At 43.5% G+C, this 20,840-nt stretch overlaps 1 protein-coding gene across 1 annotated transcript in view; it reads left to right on the top strand.

Moving 5' to 3' along the window:
* B4GALT5 (UDP-Gal:betaGlcNAc beta 1,4- galactosyltransferase, polypeptide 5) overlaps positions 1–20,268 on the top strand; it is a 73,238-nt gene extending 52,970 nt beyond the window's left edge. Inside the window, exons 3-9 of the mRNA XM_005866229.2 lie at positions 10,164–10,277; positions 11,189–11,313; positions 12,175–12,291; positions 12,899–13,086; positions 13,755–13,877; positions 16,157–16,258; positions 17,121–20,268. Of these exons, the coding sequence (XP_005866291.2) occupies positions 10,164–10,277; positions 11,189–11,313; positions 12,175–12,291; positions 12,899–13,086; positions 13,755–13,877; positions 16,157–16,258; positions 17,121–17,268 (917 nt within the window). The 3' untranslated portion in view covers positions 17,269–20,268. The remainder of the gene's footprint in view (positions 1–10,163; positions 10,278–11,188; positions 11,314–12,174; positions 12,292–12,898; positions 13,087–13,754; positions 13,878–16,156; positions 16,259–17,120) is intronic.
* Positions 20,269–20,840: the final 572 nt, after the last annotated feature.

The raw sequence follows: 20,840 nt of genomic DNA on the forward strand, positions 1-20,840 counted from the left end.
TCTTGGTTGGCAGTTAATTTGCATATCTCGCTGATTAGCCAATGGGAAGGGTAGCGAAGTTACGGTTAATTACCATGTTTCTCTATTATTAGATAGGATTAGAGGCCCAGTGCATGAATTCATGCACTGGTGGGGTGGGGTGTGGCCTGCGGGGATCGGCCCACTGTGGGAGCTCTGCTCATCCTGGTCAGCCAAGCAGCTGTGGACCTGCCCTCTGAGTGGCTGCTGAATGAGGAAATTAGTCTGAGCTGATATTTTGGGCTAATGTCTTGGGTAAAAGCGTGTTCTGTGTCCTGGAGGAACCTGGTGGAGAGCTTTGCACCCCAAAGCCACTTGGTGAATGTCCTTGATGTGTGATGCCAGGTCGGTGACACCATTGGGGATGTTCAGGGCAGCCGTGCTCCAGGATCCTCAGCCATCAGGACAGCCTCCCTGGGGGGTCCACAGTCACGTCCCCTCTTGCCATCTGCCTATGCCAGCTCCCTACACTCTTTCTAGATCACACCTTAGAGGGCCTGCATCAGCTGGTGGGGTCAGACCAGAGTCTGGATTGTCTCAGGTATTTGATAGGTGCAAAGACTTGGCCTCATCCTGGGGCCGAGCGGCGCTCCCACTGTGGGAGAGCATTGACCACCAGGGGACAGCTCCTGCGTTGAGCATCTGCCCCCTGGTGGTCAGTGCACATCATAGCGACTGGTCAACCAGTCGTTCTGGTCGTTCTGCCATTAGGTTGCTGGGCTTTTATATATATACTAGTATAGATAAGCACTAATTATATAAAGAGGAGAAAAGAACACAGGTTAAATGGCTTGCCTAAAATAATATTGTAAAGAACCTGTTCCTGACTATTTTTGTAAAAGACAATATACATAGGCGGTTCTTTACCTTTGAGAGAAAGCTGTCTTTTTTATGTCTCTCTTTTTTAACGCTTCCAAAAATTGAACAAAGGAAGTATTTCCAGATGGTTAAATGGGACTGTCGTGAGGCTTGTCCAGTTGAGCCAGGAATGATTTTCATTTTAAAAATAGATTCTGAGATTTTATTCTGCTAAGCATTCATGATTTGCCTCTTACTTCTCTAATTAAGGACTAATGTGCTTTCCTATGGCTTCTTACTGATTTCACTCAAGCCTAGTATTATAAAATATGTATATTTAAGTTTTTTTTTCTTTCCTTCAAATCAGTCCTCCCTTCTTTGGCAGCTCAATGTAGAAATGAAATTGTCTTTGCAGACATTGCTAATGAGAATTATTCTGTGTGCTTGGGATCTCAAGAGAAAACGTTGCCTCTCGAAGGGAAGTTAAATCTTTAAAATTGACCACATTCTAATTTATCAGTCTGTCCTGCTGGCCAACTTGGCAGCAACAAAGGACTATAGTTTGCAAACCAGATAAGTGTTGGTAGTTCCTTCTTGTTTACAGAGAGCAAGTGATGACTTTTCAGAGTTTTTTTAGCCAAACTGTGGTCTCAGGACAAATTGCCTGAGCTCTGAACCATACCTGGGAGAGGAATCCCTGCAGTTCCCAAAGTCACGGAAGAAGGAGAGCACATTTTTGTGCCCTAATTCATCCTGTGTGGCATTAGGTTTTGCTAATGATGCCACACACTTTGTGTGATTTGATTAGAACATATGGCTCAGTCAGATGGGCAGGATTTTATGTTACTGCCATTTTTCACAGGTAGTACAAATTATCTTGGGGGAGTTGGAGTGCCTTGGTCATGTGACATTCCCTGAACCCTGCCCCAAACCTGCTTTAGGTTGTGTGGTAAAATTAGGGAGTTCTTTGCCCTGTTTCACTCTGGATAAAGGAACATTTGTACCATTGTGACATTTATCCAGTCCAAGTGATCATGCCACTCTACGGTTAGGTGATGCTAGCTTTCTGGGCATTTAGTGAGGTGGTCTGTTCTCTTTGAGAAGTTATAGGGGCGCAAAGCAGGACTCTCCCTACATTGCTGCTGGTCTTGAACACAGGTTCTCACTCATTCCCCGAGGGTTATTGTCCTTCAAAACTGAGTGCAGGAGTGACTTGTGCCCTTGGAAGGCATATCCAGGAACTCATTTGGTTTTGCATGTATTTCTCAAATTATCATACACCAAAGTAATTCTTTCCATCATCCTTGTGGTTGAAATAGTTAATCATCCATTTTGTGTTTAATTTGTGCTATTTCCCTTATAAATTGGAAGTCTTTGCTGTTGGGGGCTATGTTATTACGCTATGCACTTTACTTGCATTACCCCCATGGAATCCTCACAAGAACTCAGTAAGGTAACTACCTGTCCCCATTTAGGGTTGAAGGGGTCAAAGCATACAGGAGTGAGAAGACTCAAGGCAGCAGTGGAATTGGGATTTGCTGGTCTCTGAGTCCCAGCAATGCCCTCACAGCCCCTGTCATCTTTGTATCTCCAGTTCCTTGTACACTGCCTAGACCAGCGGTTCTCAACCTGTGGGTCGCGACCCCTTTGGGGGGCGAACGACCCTTTCACAGGGGTCGCCTAAGACCATCAGAAAACACATATATAATTACATATTGTTTTTGTGATTAATCACTATGCTTTAATTATGTTCAATTTGTAACAATGAAAATACATCCTGCATATTAGATATTTACATTACGATTTATAACAGTAGCAAAATTACAGTTAAGAAGTAGCAACGAAAATAATTTTATGGTTGGGGGTTACCACAACATGAGGAACTGTATTAAAGGGTCACGGCATTAGGAAGGTTGAGACCCACTGGCCTAGCCCCGTGGTCGGCAAACCGCGGCTCACGAGCCACATGCGGCTCTTTGGCCCCTTCAGTGTGGCTCTTCCACAAAATACCACGTGCGGGCGCGCACCTGCAGTGCAATTGAAACTTCGTGGCCCATGCGCAGAAGTTGGTATTTTGTGGAAGAGCCGGTATTTTGTGGAAGAGCCACACTCAAGGGGCCAAAGAGCCGCATGTGGCTCGCGAGCCGCGGTTTGCTGAGCCGCACTTTGCCGACCACTGGCCTAGACCATAGGAGACTCTCAGTAAATGATTTTTTTTGAATGTGCAAGGGAATAGATTTAATAAGAAAACACAGGTAAGTGTTGTCGCCTAATTCTGAGATTACCATATTGATTGGCTTCTATGTTATTGCCACATCCTTAGTGAGTAAGTATTAAAGAAAAAATATCATTTCATTTAATGTGTACCAAGTGAAAACCTATCAATTTTACTCATTCCTAAGCAGTTCTCTGCCTAGCACAGTCAGAGAGGGCATTTTGGATCTAAAGCTGCTGAGATAGTCAGATGACTGTCACCTCTGACCCAGCCACTCCCACTAGGAGTGCTATGGGCTTGAGGACAGTAGCCTGGACTATGGTCGTCTGCCAACTCCTGCCCTACCCTGTAAGTAGTGCCGTGGCACACACGCACATTAAAAGGCCTTCATTAGCCAAGCGTACTAAAAAGCATCGTGTGACATTTAAGTAGTGCTAGCTTTCTGCACCCTTAAAAGCTAAAGTGGTGGTTGTCTAATAAGAATGTTCTTTGGGCCGAAACCGGTTTGGCTCAGTGGATAGAGCGTCGGCCTGCAGACTGAAAGGTCCCAGGTTCGATTCCGGTCAAGGGCATGTACCTGGGTTGCGGGCACATCCCAGTAGGAGATGTGCAGGAGGCAGCTGATCGATGTTTCTCTCTCATCGATGTTTCTAACTCTCTATCTCTCTCCCTTCCTCTCTGTAAAAAAATCAATAAAATATATTTAAAAAAAAAAAAGAATGTTCTTTGGGGGGTAGGACTATGAGCCTGGAATGAGCCTGACTTAATGACCTGAAGAAGCTTCTTGTTATCACTGAAAGCCATAGGTAGGGGAGACTGTGGATCCTGTAGAACTTACTAGGAGTAGTAGGAGAGACAAGCAAGATAATATCGACATCAGAAGAGAATTCTCTGGGTTCATCCAGTCTAGCTATTTAGTTTTATAGATGAGATGAGGAGTTGGATGGCCTGGCATTTCTCATACTTACTTAAATATGAATTTCCAGGTGCTATCCTATCTAGTAACATTTTTTTAAAAATGTTTTTTTATTGATTTCAGAGAGGCTTGTTTGGCTCAGTGGATAGAGCATCAGCCTGTGGACTGAAGGGTCCCGGGTTTGATTTCCAGTCAAGGGCACATGCCCAGGTTGTGGACTCTATCCCCAGTAGGGGGCGTGCAGGAGGCAGCTGATCAATGATTCTCTCTCATCATTGATGTTTCTGTCTCTCTCTCCCTCTCCCTTCTCTGAAATCAATAAAAAAATATATTAAAAACAAAAACACAAACAAAAAAACCCAGATCTGTTACCATAGGCAAATAAAATGAGTGAAGTCATCGCCATGTACTCTGATATATTCAGTGAGGTAGATATTCATACCTTTCTCTCTGGTTTTTAGATGCTCAGTCCATAGTCTTCTTTTTGTCTGTTCTCTACAGGTAGTCAGCCTTAAGCATGCTAACTCTTGAAGAATGCTAATTCTTTATGTTCCACGGATATTGTCCCCATGACATCTTTCTAGCATATATACGTGTCTACATTTTTTAAGCAGAGAGGCAAGTGTTTGTTTTTTTCTCAAAGGGAGGGGAACGTGGTGGTTCTTTCTGGAATCTTTTGGTGAGCACTTTCCAGACCCTGCTCAACTAAAATTTGGTAATATAAGGAAGAAAGCAGGTTTTTGCCACACCTCATAGTGGGGTAGCCGTGTCAGTCATGACTGTACTTTGGAATCCCCCGGGGTGGGGTGGGGGCTTTAAAAAATACTGATGCCTGCACCATGCCCCCAGAGGTTCTTATTTAATTAGCCTGGGCATAGCCTGGGCATTAGGGTTTTTAAAGCTTCTAGATGATTCTAATGTGCAACCAAAGCTGCTGAACCACTGGTATAGAATAAAGTTGAATAAGCAGGCCATTTGGATCTGTAGGTAGGAAGGATGTGTGTTGTTTTCCCATTTTATAAATGTAAAAACAGCTGCCTTCTTTGTCCTTCCACCTCCCTTGCTGGAAGAATGAAATGAAATAGATTTAAATAAAAAGGTAAAACCGTGGCATGGACATTCAGCAAGGTTGTTCTTTTTCTTTCAGTAGTTCCCTCCTTCAGTAAATACCTGCTTTAGAAGAGTAGCCATTGATGGTTGGTCCCCCCGAGAAGCACCTGCAGTATAACCCACCCATTTCCAGGAGAACCAGGGCCCCACAATAACCATGTGGCTTTACCAGGCCAGGAGCAATTCATGTCCTCTTCCTCTTCCACTTCTTTAAGATTTTTATCTATAGAACTTAAAATTAGAAAAGAGGAAATTAGGGGCTTGGGGGTGGGGGGGATTCCCCCAAGATGTAGGGCCAAGTTATGGAGGACTTCCATGTAGGAGTTGTGTATTTGAGGTTTTTTTTTTTTTTTTAATGACACTATTAATTTAGTAACCAGAAGAAACAATATGTGGTGTTTTGTCGTGTTTTGTTCCATGCTAATTGCTAGCAGGCTTATTATATCAGTGTTTGAAGGAAGTAGAAAGGAACTGATCTGTCTTTAAACCCCCAAAAGTAGGATCAAGGTTAGAGAGTGTCTTGTCTCCTCTCCTACATGTTTTTTTGTTGTTTTGTTGTTTTTACTTAATTCCTGTTTAGGTTGTAGCTCCAAGGTTTAGTTCTATCATTGCCCAGAATTATTATTCACTTCTGTTTTTTTTTTATTTGCTTATGAAAATGCTTATTATAATACCTCTGAGAATTTCTTTGCCTTCTAGGAAAATATAATTACTGTGATGCTGTTTTAAAGAGAAGTGTGTGTGTAATTAAGCAAAATCAGAACCATCCAGAGTAATGATTAGTATACTAGGAGGTTCTTGACAAAGCTTTTGAAATGTTAATACCTTCAGAAAAGGCTCAACAACTTAGGACAGGTTTGCATGTGTAAACTAAGGACTTTGGGATAATTTCTGTGTAAATGTAATTTTACCTTTGGGGTTAATGCTGACTTGGTTTACGTCTTTATATAAATGCAAGCTTAGTGTTTTTTGTTTTAATATATTTTATTGATTTTTACAGAGAGGAAGGGAGAGGGATAGAGAGTTAGAAACATTGATGAGAGAGAAACATTGATCAGTTGCCTCCTGCACAACCCCCACTGGGGATCGAGCCTGCAACCAAAGTACATGCCCTTGACCAGAATCGAACCCGGGACCCTTCAGTCCGCAGGCCGACGCACTATCTATCCACTGAACCAAACCGGCTAGGGCCAGGCTTAGTGTTTTTCAGGAAAGCTACAACTTAAAAGGACAGAAAGTGTCTGTTTCTTTCTCCCCCTGTTAAGTGACTGTTAAAATTCTCTCCCAGTTGCCTCTCATTGAGTTTTGTCCTCTGAGTACTTGTAGAGTAGGCAGTCATGTGCCTATACTGGTATTAAAGGATTCACTATATTAGAAGTTTAATTCTTGGAAACTATCTCATAGTGCTTTTTAAAAAATATCTGAGCCCAGCTGGTGTGGCTCAGTAGTTGAGCATCAACCTATGAACCAGGAGGTCACAGTTCGATTCCCTGTCAGGGCATATGCCTGGGTTGTGGGCTCAATCCCCGGTAGGGAGTGTGCAGGAGGCAGCCAATCGATGATTCTCTCTCATCATTGATGTTTCTATCTCTCCCTCTCTCTTCCTCTCTGAAATCAATAAAAATATATTTTAAAAAATATTTGAGTTTAAGATTCTGGAATTTCAGGTTGCAAAGTGAATTTGAATAGGAAGTTTTAATGTTCACAGAATCAGTATGAATCCAAAAAGATTGGGAAGAGAGACTTTAGTACTCTGAAAAAATAGTACAGTCCAATGGAAAGATCTCTGACCCAGAGTTTAGTCAGATTTTTGTCATGTACTAGCCAAGTCTCCTTGTACAAGTTGTCTATATGGGGCCTCAGTTTCCTTATCTGTAAAAAAGTAAGAGGTTGGAGGGGCTTCCTTCTTAGAATCCCCTAGGGAAAAGGCGTCTGCTTCAAACACTTAAAACCCCACTGAATGACAGTAAAAAAAAATGTGTGTGTGTGCATGCTGCATGTGTGTATGCATACATAATGTTATAAGCCCTTAAGAATGAAGTGAACAAGAAAGCAGACCACAGCAAGAATTTTTGGAAGTTGGAAAACAGATAAAAGGATATAATAGACCCCCCCAAAAACTGACTGCTAATGTGGCAGCAAGGAAAGCCATCAAGCACTCCAGTTTATACCCCAGAATCTTCTAGAAGCTCAGGAATGAGCAATATCAAGTACTTTTGGAGATAAAAATAAAGGTGGCACCTGGCCAGTGTGGCTCAGTGGTTGAGTGTCGACCTGTGAACCAGAAGGTCATGGTTTGATTCCCGGTCAGGGCACCTGCCCAGGTTGTGGGCTCAAGCCCCTCAGTGGGGGTGTGCAGGAGGCAACTAATCAATGATTCTCTCTTATCATTGATGTTTCTATCTCTCCCTCTCCCTTCCTCTATGAAATCAACAAAAATATATTTAAAAAAAAATAAAGGTGGCAACTTAGATAAAGGTTGGTTGAAAGCTGTTTGAAAAGCAATCAGATGCCCAGAACTCTTTCCCCATCTTGGCAAAGAATTGGAAACTTGATAACATTCAAAGATGGTAAAACAGAGGGTCTCCCAACTTGGGTCATCTCATCTTAGTGTCCTCAGTTCCAGGATGCTTATAGCCAAAACTGCAATTCTGGCAGGAGATTAGAATAGACTTCTGTGGGGAATGTGACGGGACCAAGAGGAAAGACACAACGATATTGGTGCTGGAAGTTTCTAAACCAAACTTCTGACTAGAAGACCCTATCATGAAGAACCTCAGTTCACACCCTTTCCGTTAGCTGATTAGTGTCCCACTCAAATATCAGCAGATGACCAAGGATTGTTGTGCTAGGGATACAAACAGACAAGCAGCAGCAAATTAGGAGAAACAAACTATGCTGGGAGAAGAATATTAAAACAACAATAATATATATTCTCAAGGGTAAGAGAAAAAAGGATACCAAACATGAAACAAGAATATATTATATGAAATGAACATTCAGAAAATAAAAAGGACTCTTTGAAATAAAAAATATAATAGCAGAAATGATCATTAAAAGTAGGGCTGGGTGAAGGAAAAATACCACATGATCTCACTCATTCATGGATAATAAAGACCATTATAAACTTATGAACAAAAATAGATACAGAGGCAGAGCTGCCTCAAACAGATTGTCAAACTGCAGCGGGAAGGCCGGGGAGAGTAGCGGGGCAGAAGGGGAGGTAAGAGATCAACCGAAGGACTTATATGCATGCATATAGGCATAACCAATGGACATAAGACACTGGGGGGTAGGGGAGGCCAGGGGAATGTCAAGGGCGGGGGGAAAAAGGAGACATATCTAATACCCTTTGTAATACTTTAAGCAATAAAACAATTTAAAAAAAATAAAAGTAGGGCTGGGTAAAATTGAGAAAATTGATAGAGTAGCAAAATGGCTAGGTATGGTCAACACAGTGGCTAATAGGCCCCCTAGCAAGGCACACCACTATGACATTTTCTGAACAACGAGGAAGTTCTTTACCCTTCCAGAAAGATACTACTGGGCACCTTGACAGAGATCTAGAATTGGAATGGCTTTGGACTTAGCAGACACAGTGGAATCTAGAAGGCAGCTGGACAGCACCTTCACAATTCTAAAGGAAAATTATTTCCAGCCCAGAATTCTATAAGCTCAACCAACCGATGAGTCAAGGGAGGAAGAATAAAAACAATCAGATGTACAGGTTTCAAAATCACTTCCCATTTCCCCTTCGTAAGAGCTGCTTTGAGGATGTGCTCCATTAAGCAAGAAAAAGGGAGAAATTGAACTTGGGGAAAATGAGGAGCAATTCTGTAAAGAGATGAAAGGATTCTCCAGGACACTGAGGGAGGGAGATCCCAGGATAGCATCTGTACGTCAGGCACAGAGGAAAGCCAGTCCAAATTGGAGTGGGTCAGAGGCACTGGACATTCTTGGGGCCATGAAATGGAGAGAATACCCGATACCTGTGAATGCAGTGATAAAGGGCATGATGTTAAAACTTGGCAAACAGCCCTGGCTGATTTGGCTCAGTGGTTAGAACATCACCCCTCAGACTGAAGAGTCCTGGGTTTGATTCCAGTCACGGTCACACACATGTTTACAGGCTCAATCCCTGGTCCTGGTCAGGCCATGCAGTCAGCAACCAATCGAAGTGTCTCTCTCACATCAATGTTTCTCGCTCTTTCCCTCTCCCATTTGCTCTGTCTAAAAATCAATGGAAAAAATATCCTTAACAAAAAGCCCTCACAAAAACAAACAAACAAAAAATCTTGGCAAGCACAAAAACAAGACAGTCACTCGGAAAAACAATATTCAGGAAAGGAAGGAAAAGTAGTCATAACTCTCCACATTTCTCAGCTATGAATAGTATCCATAACCACGATTATCATATATGATTATTAGGAGACTGGAGGATGGAAATGGCATGTGTGTGGTGAGGCAGGGGAAGAAAGGGAGGGAAATCCTGTCCCCATAGTGGGAAGTCAGCAGGTCAGACCTAAAGCGGAAGCATCACAACTGTGTAAGCGAAAGGAGGTAACTAGTAAAGTGGTTGGCTAACAGAAGTGAGAGTAGTTCCTTTAGAGCAGGGGTGGAGTATGTCTGGCCCAAAATCATATGGTCTGGCCCTGCCAAGGCATTAGGGGTGAGTTTATTAAATGTTTAACCAAATATAACAGGCTAATTTTTAAGTTGATAATTTTGTCTGGCCCGTGGATGATGTTATAAATACCCAAATGGCCTTTGGCAGAAGAAAGGTTCCTTACTCCTGCTTTAGAGAATAAGGTACAGGGTGTGTGTGCTGTTTTTATAATTACATTGTGGAGTAATTTGACAGTAACCTGAGTGCATATAAAGCTGTAATATCAATCAGAATAGAAACACTGGTTAAAATAGTGTCATCTGGTTAACATTTTTATTGATGGGATCAAATTTATAGCTGCGGTGAAGAGCTAGTCCAGAATCCTGCTTCACAAAAAATGATGTCTAAGAGAAAAAACTTCTTTGGTAGACATCTGAGAATTGCAGAACTGATCACATGTACGTACCAGTCTGAGTTGCCTTTTTTTCTTACCTTTCTAGATTATCCTCTTGACTTGAACCACAGTGAGACCTTCCTACAAACCACCACTTTTCTTCCTGAAGACTTCACCTACTTTGCAAACCATACCTGTCCCGAAAGGCTCCCTTCCATGAGTGAGTAGAGCTCTCCCTTACCTTCCTCCACTTTTGAAACTGCTGTCTTTTTATTTGATTAAAATAAGAGGGAGGCTGCTCTTGTTCTCTGTATGCGTCCACCTGCATAGAAAACATAAACATCTCCCTGGCATGGGAAACGGGGGCTGTGAAACTTACCTGTGCCCCAACTCTTCCTCAGCCCCCCTGCAAAGGCGCCCGTGTTCTGAGTGCCATTTTCTACATTGTTCCCTCTGCCGTTTGCACATGCACCCTCGTTTGTAACTTGGGGCCTGTAAGGACGTCCTAGAGAAAGTATAGGTAACCAACTTCATCTTTTATTATGAATCTTACACTGATTATAGCTTGTTTGATATGAGAGAAGTTACTTTCTTCACAAGTGCTAGTTTAAAAAATTATTGGCTCTTTTTTCTTTCCTATTTTCTTGAAATCCCATGCTTACTCTAAGGCAATGACAACAAAGCATTACACCTTTTCTGTATCTTAGACAATTCCACTTCTTAACTTAAGTTAGAGATGTGTGTTCTGAGTTTGGGCACAACCAGTCAGGGTCACTGGTAAATGAACTGGGACAGTGCGTCTGCACTTGCCTCAGGAGCACGCAGGGATGGCTCCAAGCTCAGCTTTTTTCTCCTTCCTCTTTGAGAAGTTCAATTGCTGTCTTTCTTACTTGGTTCTAACTTCTCTATATAACCTGGACAGAAGCAGAACTCTACGTCTTGGTTTGGCTGCAGTGATAGTGACAACCTGAAATGCAATGAGTTGGAAGGCAGAGGAAGGGACTCCCACTCCTATTAGGAGCACAATAAGCTGAAAAATCATCGCCCTGCTCCAGAGAGTAAAACCCTGGACATAGGGGAAAGAATCTACCATTTTCTGGCCTTAATTTTTTTTCCTCTCTCTCTGTTCAGAGGGCCCAATAGACATAAACATGAGTGAAATTGGAATGGATACCATTCATGAACTCTTCTCCAAAGACCCAGCCATCAAGCTCGGAGGTCACTGGTCGCCTTCCGATTGCGTGCCCCGATGGAAGGTAGGGTGTGGAGTCAGACCTGAAGTGCTCAGACTTGCCATTGTTTCAGATCACCATGGGATTCACTGACTAGGACATTCTATAATTTGCTTCCTGCTACCCAATGAAAAGTATTTGCATTTGATGGAAATACTTTGGAGGAATGGGTTTCCCCTAAGGACTCTTGTGTAGCCAGAAATTTACATTGTTCTGGTGACTGAGCAGGACTCTTTTGTCTCCTTAATGGACTATTGGCTAAGCAGCGGGGAGGGTTGGTAGGTCTCTTAGGACACATTTACAGAGGCCATCTTCACAAATTCAGTGCTTTCTGCCCTATTCGCCATTGTTACTATAAGTTTAGTGGAGTAAAAACTGGAGGCAGCTCACCTGACACTGAGCACTTTGAAGCCCTTGTTCTGTGCCAGCCCGGGAGATGGCTGGGTGCAGCAGTGACCCAGGAGGGTCTGGAACAGGTCAGTGTTTCCAGCCTGTTGCTAGAATGTAAAATCAGTGTAATGACCATCATTAAATAAATCTATCTATGTTAAAGTGCCTTGCACATTGTAAGGGGAAGTACTGTATTTTAGTTGTAATGTTTATGGATATATCCGTGTACTGGGTCACCATGTAGAATGTGTGTCTTCCTCTGGGCTGTGGTCTAGAATGACTCCATCCAGCAGGCCCACTATGTGTACAGTAGGGCACATATAAGAACAAGCTCCACTTACTCCAAAGGTTTGACTTGCCAAAGTAGTTCTTCCTTTAAAGGAAGTTGAGGTCAAGGCAGCCTCCAGCCTGACTCCCCAGGGGCTGGCCGCTGATTCTGCAGAAGTCGAGGGGACTAACAGGGCGGCCTCTTTCTCTCGCTGTGACCCACTCCAGGTGGCGATCCTCATCCCCTTCCGGAACCGCCACGAGCACCTCCCGGTCCTGCTCAGACACCTGGTTCCCATGCTGCAGCGCCAGCGCCTGCGGTTCGCATTTTATGTCATTGAGCAAGTGAGTGGCCGTCCTTTCTGTCCTCTCCTTTCTCTTCTGAGGCAGCAGTTAGAGTGCTTCAAGCTAATCCATCTTCGCTGTGAAGAGCTGGTAAAACGGAAGTCTTGTGACTGAGTCACCCTGAGCTGGGGAGGGGAACAGAGAGCAATTCTTTGCTCCTCTTTGAAATGTTGCTCAGTCAGTACCACAGATTTGAGTCCAGGGTGGAGCTTTGTTTACCCGTGCACAAAGGCCTCTTGTGTGGCCGTTTGCTGGAGTTGCTTTGGGTGGTGTCTTCGGGCTCCAGGAAATTCCCCTTATGATAAGGCGCTGTGAGTAGAAAGGGCAGAGTGTTCTTCCTTCCTTTATGGGCTGGGTAATCCAAGCGCTGTCCACCACAGCCTGGGAGAGAGCAGCTCGGGTTTATCATCCCCACCCCCTTTATTTCTAAGGGAACCGAGGCTGGAGGTCAGGTGGCTTGTGAGTCAGCGGTGCCCGTGCTGGTCTTGTCTCACTTCCGGCCCAGCCATCTTTCCCAGTGGGTTTCAGTAAGCGTTCCTCTAGTCAGGGCAGAGGCAGCAGCGACTTTGCTTCAAGAATCCTTTTAAAAATAAAGTTCTCCTTTTAGGTTGGCACCCAACCCTTTAATCGAGCCATGCTTTTCAATGTCGGTTTTCAAGAAGCAATGAAGGACTTGGACTGGGACTGTCTTATTTTTCATGATGTGGATCACATACCTGAAAGTGATCGTAACTACTATGGATGTGGACAGATGCCAAGGCATTTTGCAACTAAATTGGATAAGTATATGTATCTGTGAGTATCATTTCCTCTTAATTAAAGAAGTTAAATCTAAAAGGATGATGAGATGCAAAGATGGCAAATCCAATTAGCTCCAACTCAAATGCCCATCAACTGATGAATGGATAAACGAAATGTAGTAGATCCACACAGTGGAATACTGTTTGTCAGTATAAAGGAATGAATTACTGATAGATGCAACAACATGGATGAAAACATGCTAAGTGAAAGAAACCAGTTACAGAAGACAACATATTACATGATTTCACTTATATGAAATTTCCAGAATGGGCAAATCTATAGAAACAGAAAGGAGAATAGTGGTTTCATGAGGGAATGGGGGAAATGAAGAGTACCTGCTAATGGCTACAAGGCTTCTTTTGCGGGTAATGAAATGTGTGGACATGGTTGCACAACTCTGTGAATATACTAAAAATCTTTGAATTATGTTCTTGAGTTATATGGCGTGGCAAGTATATCTCAGAAAAGCTGGTATAAAAAATGTTCAATGAGCTACTCAGGTTGATGCATCTCAGCGAGAGGAAACAATTTCGGATGGTTCAGGGCAGTAGCACAGAGAGCCTTGTTTTACTGTAGACATAGTTTTCCAGCGAGATGGCCTGTTCTAGGGGGAAAATCGCCCTTTTGTGCACAGATGATTGATGCTCTGCATCTCCTTTCAGGCTTCCTTATACTGAGTTCTTCGGCGGAGTGAGTGGCTTAACAGTGGAACAATTTCGGAAAATCAATGGCTTCCCTAATGCTTTCTGGGGTTGGGGTGGAGAGGACGACGACCTGTGGAACAGGTACTGCCCTTCTTCCCGTGTCTTCTAGAAAAGCTCCTTTAGACTCTCCAGGCCAGTGCTGTCCAATATGAATAGAATGCATAATTTAAACATGTTCTAATAGCCACATTTCAAACTGTTAAGAAAGAAAAAGAAGTCAAATTAATTTTAATATGGTAATAAAATTTGCTAGCAATGTATTTATCACAATGTATCCAAATAATAATATTTCAACATGTAATCAATATAAAATGTTAATGAAATACTTTACATTCCTTGTTTCTTACTAAATCTTCAAAATCTGGTGTGTGTTTTCCACTCATAGCACATTTCACTGAGACCTCCCCAAGCCAGAGGTTGAATGTTAGTGATGTGCACAGATTTATCCATGCTATCAGTCAAGGCTTGTATTATACTAGTTTGTGTGAACAGTTCTGTGACTGGTGTAGTAATTCAATAAGGCATGAATAAGCAAAAGCATTGCCACCTCTGTTTACTTTTAGGTTGGCTTTAAAAAAGAAAGTATGTGTTGGCTGTTAATTACAAAGTAGTATTTGTTGGTAAGAATTCATGTGATACAAAAGTACATACAACAAAGAGTGTAAGTCTTACTTCCCTTTGCCATCCTATTTCATTCCCAGCAAGTAGCCATTTTAACACTTGTTTCTTTCTGCTTCTTTCTATTCATGTATAAGCAACTCTGACACATCCTTCTCCCCTCCCACCACGATCATATAGTGAGGCCCACTCATTATTTTAATAATTACGTAGTATTCCTTTATGCACATACACATTAATTTATTTTTTAATATATTTTTATTGATTTCAGAAAGGGGGGGGAGAGATAGAAACATCACTGATGAGAGAAAATCATTGATCCGCTGCCTCCTGCACACCCCACACTGGGGATTGAACCTGCAGCCTAGGCATGTGCCCTGACACGGAATGGAACCAGGACCTCCTGGTTCATAGGTCAATGCTTAATCACTGAGCCACACTGGTCAGGCCACAGTAATTTATTTTAATGCTCTCCTGTTGTTTACGATTTTGAACATCCTTTGTTCACATGTGCAACTGTTTCTTTCCATTAAATTCTTAGTTGCGGAATTACAGAGTTAAGAAGTAAATGCACTTTAAATTTTGATAATTATTGCCAAATTTTCTTTCAAAAAGATGCTAGTCAGTGGTGCCCATTTTCTTACACCACTGCCAACAATGGAGATAAACGACCTTTTAAATTTTGGCCACATTTTAGCCTTTAAGTAGCCACAAGTGGCTCATGGCTACTACACTGGACAAAGCAGCTCCGGACAATTCTTGCTCAATCTACTAGGTAAAAATGGCATCTCATCCTTTTAATTTGAGTTTCTTAGGAACCTAGGGAGGATGAAGAGCTTTTCCATACACTTAACTGGTTTGGCTGGTCCTTGAATCCAGTTGATCTCTCCCAGAACATCTGTCACAATTTTCCTCTCTTTCTCTCCCCCTCCCTTCCCCAGCTCAGGGGAGGGCGGCTGTGGTTGGTTCGTTCCCCAGCACCCTGCACAATTCCAGGCACACAGTAGGCATTCCATGTATACTAATCAAATGAGAGTATAATTTGGAGTAAGGAGGATATTGAAATAATATGAAAATGACCGTAAATTTTCCATAGAAGACAAAGTCTATTAATGATTTCTTAGAGCCCTATTGAATTTCCAGTAAACCCAGCTTGGGAAATCTTGCCTTTATCATGGCAGGATAATATCCTGAACACCTTCTCTAAATTCTGCCTCCCTTGTAGTGACTTTTCATAAATTGTAAAGTTTTACATTGAGAGATTGTCATGTAAATTTGTTCATCTCTGTAGTGATGGGGGAGGTGAGCGGAGACATAATTTAGACCTAAGCAGAGAAAACCCATAGCAACTCTGACTTTTCTGACTTGCTTTGTGGGAGCTTGTGGAAGGGAAAGGTTCTTTCCACCCATGAGAAAGGTGTGTCTGATAGGACCCCAGCGAGCCGGCAAGAGGGAGTGGGTGTGCACTCGTCGGCCAGGGGCACCACTGTTGGACCTACCACCGAGGACCCGTGTCAACCTTACCCTCAAGAATTTTGAACTTCATTTTGAATTTTTTTTTCAAAACTTTTTTGTAGATTCCTTTTATAAAACCATGAACTTATCCAGAGAGTATAGATAATTTGAATATTTAGATGCAGAGAAAGTTCTGTTGTTCAACTTGGGTTTCTCAGCCTCGGCCTAGGTCACCTGTAGGACTTGATCACTTTATCTAAACAGCCCATTCTCTTTGTCTTGGGCAGAGTACAGAATGCAGGCTATTCTGTGAGCCGGCCGGAAGGTGACACAGGGAAGTACAAGTCCATTCCTCATCACCATCGAGGAGAAGTCCAGTTTCTGGGAAGGTTGGTGCCTTTTCCTTATTCCTCTGAGGACTGTCCTCGACTTTGCATTTCCAGGTGTCCCAGGGCACACTGAGCCCCTCCCAGGTCCTGTTCTGACAGCTGTTTATAGGTCCCAAATAGACTTGAACTGTGAGGCCAGCGTTGGAGGGTGAAATCGGACTGTTGATTGTAAGGTCCTTTAAGGGAATCACTCATTCTTCATCTTACGCTTTATAGTCTCCTCTGTAGCTGCCGAGAGTTGGGGGAAAGTCCACTCGGGTAAAGGTCTTGGACTTTCACTGACGTGACAGAGCGGAGTTGGCACCTGCCTGCAAACTCCGGTTCTGAGGGGTGGCCCTGAGCCACTGTTTGTGTGGTTGCAGTTGCTTTAACACCTCTCTGCTTTCAATACGTAAATCCTAGGTTGGACTCTTGGGGAGTGTGGACGGAGTTGCACCTCTGCATTTTCAAGGGCAACTCTCTGTCTTTTGTTAATGGGGGAGGATGGTCTCTAGACAGCCAATTCTGAGTGCATGCACTCTGTCTTCACGGGAATTACAGGGCACTGAATACAGACTCTGAACTTTCCCATCTGATGTATTAGTATCTTACCTCCCACTTCCCCATTCTGTGACCTTGGGCAAGTCATTTAACATCATGAGCCTTGGTTTCCTCATTTGTTTAAGAGGTGGGTACCTTAAATGAAATCTGTAATAAAGCAGCTGGCACGAAACAGGAGGTGTTTCTAATAATAAAGCATCGGGCATGGAGTAGCTGAATGGCCGGTCACCACCATGTGTCCTCCTCTGTGGCTGCCCTGCCCCATCGTCTGTCCTGGGGGTCAGACCCCTCTCAGAGCCACCTCTGTTCTCTGCACCAACAGGTACGCTCTGCTGAGGAGGTCCAAAGAGCGGCAAGGGCTGGACGGCCTCAACAACTTGAACTACTTTGCAAACATCACATATGACGCCTTGTATAAAAACATTACTGTCAACTTGACCCCTGAGCTGGCTCAGGTGACCGAGTACTAAGATGAGGAGGGAATGTGTGTTGCTTTACCCACCACCACCAAGAAAGCAGCCTGGTGTGTGGAGATGTCCTGGGGCTCCGCACGGGATGGGAGTTAGAAGAACGGTGTCTAATGAAGGATCACAGGGTTCAGGAAAACTGTGAACAGAGCACACGCACAGAACCTTCCTGTTTGGACTCGCTGGGATCGAGGGCGTCCGCTCGGGAACTCCTTTCATCAGGACTGCTTTCTATTTTCACAAGACAGACGTCTGTCCTGCTGCTCTTCTTCCCGTCTCCTCCCCAACGTCCCATCTTAGCCACAATCTCCAGAACCGGAACTGTGATCCGCCGTGGACCTGCCCCAGAGCCTGTCCTACGAATGGCCTTTGGAGCTTCTTGGCCTTCAGAGCAAAGAGGCGGACAAACGCACCCCAGGGCAGCTGTGTCTTAGGAAGAGCAAATGAGACTCCACACACCACCATCTCTGGTGTTCTCTTCGGTTTCATTTTTTTTAAATTACCTGCTTTGGGTGGGGATTGAGGGTAGAGGGGAGGGATTGGGGAAGACAAATAGACATGTAACAATCACTTCTTGAAGAAGTATAATTGTAAATAAGCCATGTAAAATGCCTTTTTTAAATTTAATTTTATAGCTGGCTTCGATTCAAACTGAGGATTTATCTTATTAGATCATTATTTGGTTGGCAACTGCAGGAACTCCGTTAAAATGCTGTGGAAGAATATATCTCCCAAATTGCTGTCACTTTGGAAGGGAGTGGATTTAGGGCGCGTCACAAAAGAACAAAACAGTCCAGGCTTTGTCACTGGCACCTACTTCTGCCCCCTTCTCCCAAGGTCTTGCTCTTGACTTTTGCTCTGGATTCCCTCCCCTGTTGGGCACGGACATGCTCTTCCCAATCTTTTGCTGAACAGGAGGTTGCTGTTTTACAGCAGGCGCTCCCGTTCGGGGCGGGGGGGAGGGGAGGGCTCCCCGGGCACACGCCCACCCACGGGTCCCTGCACTTTGTTTCGTTCTTTCATCATCATCAAGAGAGAAGATGAGTGGTGTCTCCCCTCTTCCCCCCCCCGCCCACCTCTCCCTTAAATTTTTTTCCCTCTTGAGGAACATGACCACAATTTCTAAAATCTGTGCCTAAATTACCAACTAGCGACCAACTAGTGATCCCTCTGAATATTTCCTTTACTGATTTCTGGAAAGATTCTTTGTCAACATTATTAACTAGTACATAGAGCTAGCGAGCAATCGAATGATGAAGAACTCATCTGGGAGCAAGTGACACTTATGTGTCGTGGGTCAGCTGGGATCCAGGTTAGACCAAATCAGAGCTTTAAATTGGACTAGCAAAGCCAGGGTGCAGGAGCCACATGGGCTGTTCACACCCCATGTGCTTTGAAAGTCAGATTCTAAATTGCATTTGAATTTGTGCCTCTCTGTTTTTGCCCTGAGCCAACTCCCTCAATTCACAGTCCCCATTGACTTCTGCAGAATTTTGAAAAATGCCAGTTTTCCCCCTCCCTTTCCATAAAACATATTTATAAATCATGATTGGGAGTACTTTCTGAAGAGTACTTCATATTTTTTTTAATTGCCTTGTTTGCCTTCAACTTCCTTAATTTCATGGTTTACATGGATGTGTGTGTAGGGGTATATTTGTATACACGTGTGGGTTGGGGTTTTCTCCATTGCATGTGTTGGTTCCATGGACGTATGATCCCCACAAGCTGTGGGAGTGATTGGCCAGGCCTTGTTTTTGTTAATGTTTTTGTTCTTTTGAAGAATAGAGTATTTAGAAAATCAGTTGCTCTTATCGGCTCGTATGAGAGAGCAGGCTGCTGCCCTTGAAAATGCTGGTAAGTTGTATCATATGTTTTAAAAGAATTTGAGAATTTCATGCTTTAAAAGACCTTCACGAGGGAACATTACACACAGTTCATTTGGTTTTCCTTTGATGTATGGTGCATATAGCAATAAAGACTACTTTCCCTCTCACCCCTCACTCCCCTTCCCCCCCACCCCGAGACCTCTGTGCTGGCCTTGGCTTCTCACCCTTCCTGTTCCCCTTCCCTCCTCCGTCACTGAAGGCCGAGCTGCTCTCAGTGTGACAAAACTAGGATGCTGTTCGGCAGAACTGGCCAGGACAGACTGCCGGGTCGCTGGCGGTGTTCTAAAGTGATCTTCTTTGAAGCTTTTTTAATTAATGTCGTTAAAGCCAGGAACCAAATGTTGGCAAAAGGCTGACACCTGACTTTAAAAAGAAAATGCTGGATTGAGGACAAAAAGGAAAGGTCTCATGAAGTGGGGTCACTTAAATTATCTTGCAATCACGTGTAAGTTTGTATTATTAGTGTGAACTCTTATTGTGTGCTGTTAGTCATTTATCCACCGCGTTGAGTCCTGTGTGGGAAACTGAAATGTTAAACACACACAGCTAGGCCTGAGTGCTGTTAATGGTGTGAAATTCTCATGTCAAAAAAGAAAAGGAACAATAAGAACCAAATGTGACCTTGTGCATATTTTGGCAGCTGAAATTAGTTAAGGCTACTGATGGGTGACCCCTTACATCATTCTTGTCTTTGATTATTGAGTACAGGGAAAGGTTTTCCTTTCACACTCTGGTTTGTTTTTTTTTGGGGGGGGGGGGGGGGGGGTTACTTGCAAAAATATTCATTTTGACATTACAGGGACTCTAGTAAGAGCTCCTCAATCGCAGACATTAATAGCTGAGCAACAGCCACATGTATTGATTGTATCCACTCACCATTGACGATGACATTGAACGTAGCTAGCTTATTTCCATCACTACGTTTTTTTGAGCTTGCTCTTATGTTTTAAGAGGTGCCAGGGGTACATTTTTGCACTGAAATCTAAAGATGTTTTAAAAAACACTTTTCACAAAGATAGTCCTTCGTCATTACATTATTTACTCATGTGTTTGTACATTTTTGTATGTTAATTTATGAATGATTTTTTCAGTAAAAAATACATATTCAAGAACCAAACCTTGGTGGTCGTCTCTCTTTGCCTAGGACCCTGTGGCTTCTTGGGCCTTTCCTTTCTTATGCGAGTTCAGCTCCCCCATGTGTTCCTTCAAGCACTGGGCTTCTCCTTTGCTCAGCTCAGCACTGGGGGTTCCTAAGAGAAGCACTGCCCACCCGACCCTCGCAAGCAGACCAGTGAGTGAAAAACGCAGCCAGTGTAGCAAAAGCACCGAACCCCACTGTCCTATCCAGGCCTCCTGCCACACCAGGGTTTTCTTTGAAGAATTGGCCCAGGTGATGCCCAAGTCGAATAAGACCCCTGAGCAAGGGGAGGGTTAGGGTCGACAGTTTAGATGCAGAAGGTCTGCTGGGGTCACTCCAGAGTTTGCTGTCTGCTTAATTCTGCTCAGAGATTCTAATCATATGAATGCTGACCACTCACTAATATTTATGAGTGTAAAGTTCTGTGCCCAGGAGTTGGGGACATAATGACGAGCAATAAGACAAGGTCAGTGTCATTGCTTACTGTTCCACCCACCGAGGTTAAAGTTCCAACCTTGATGAGTGCTATGAAGGAGATACTGTGGGTTCCG

Source organism: Myotis brandtii, unplaced genomic scaffold (genome assembly GCF_000412655.1).
Source record: "Myotis brandtii unplaced genomic scaffold, ASM41265v1 scaffold225, whole genome shotgun sequence".
Classification (NCBI taxonomy): domain Eukaryota; kingdom Metazoa; phylum Chordata; class Mammalia; order Chiroptera; family Vespertilionidae; genus Myotis; species Myotis brandtii.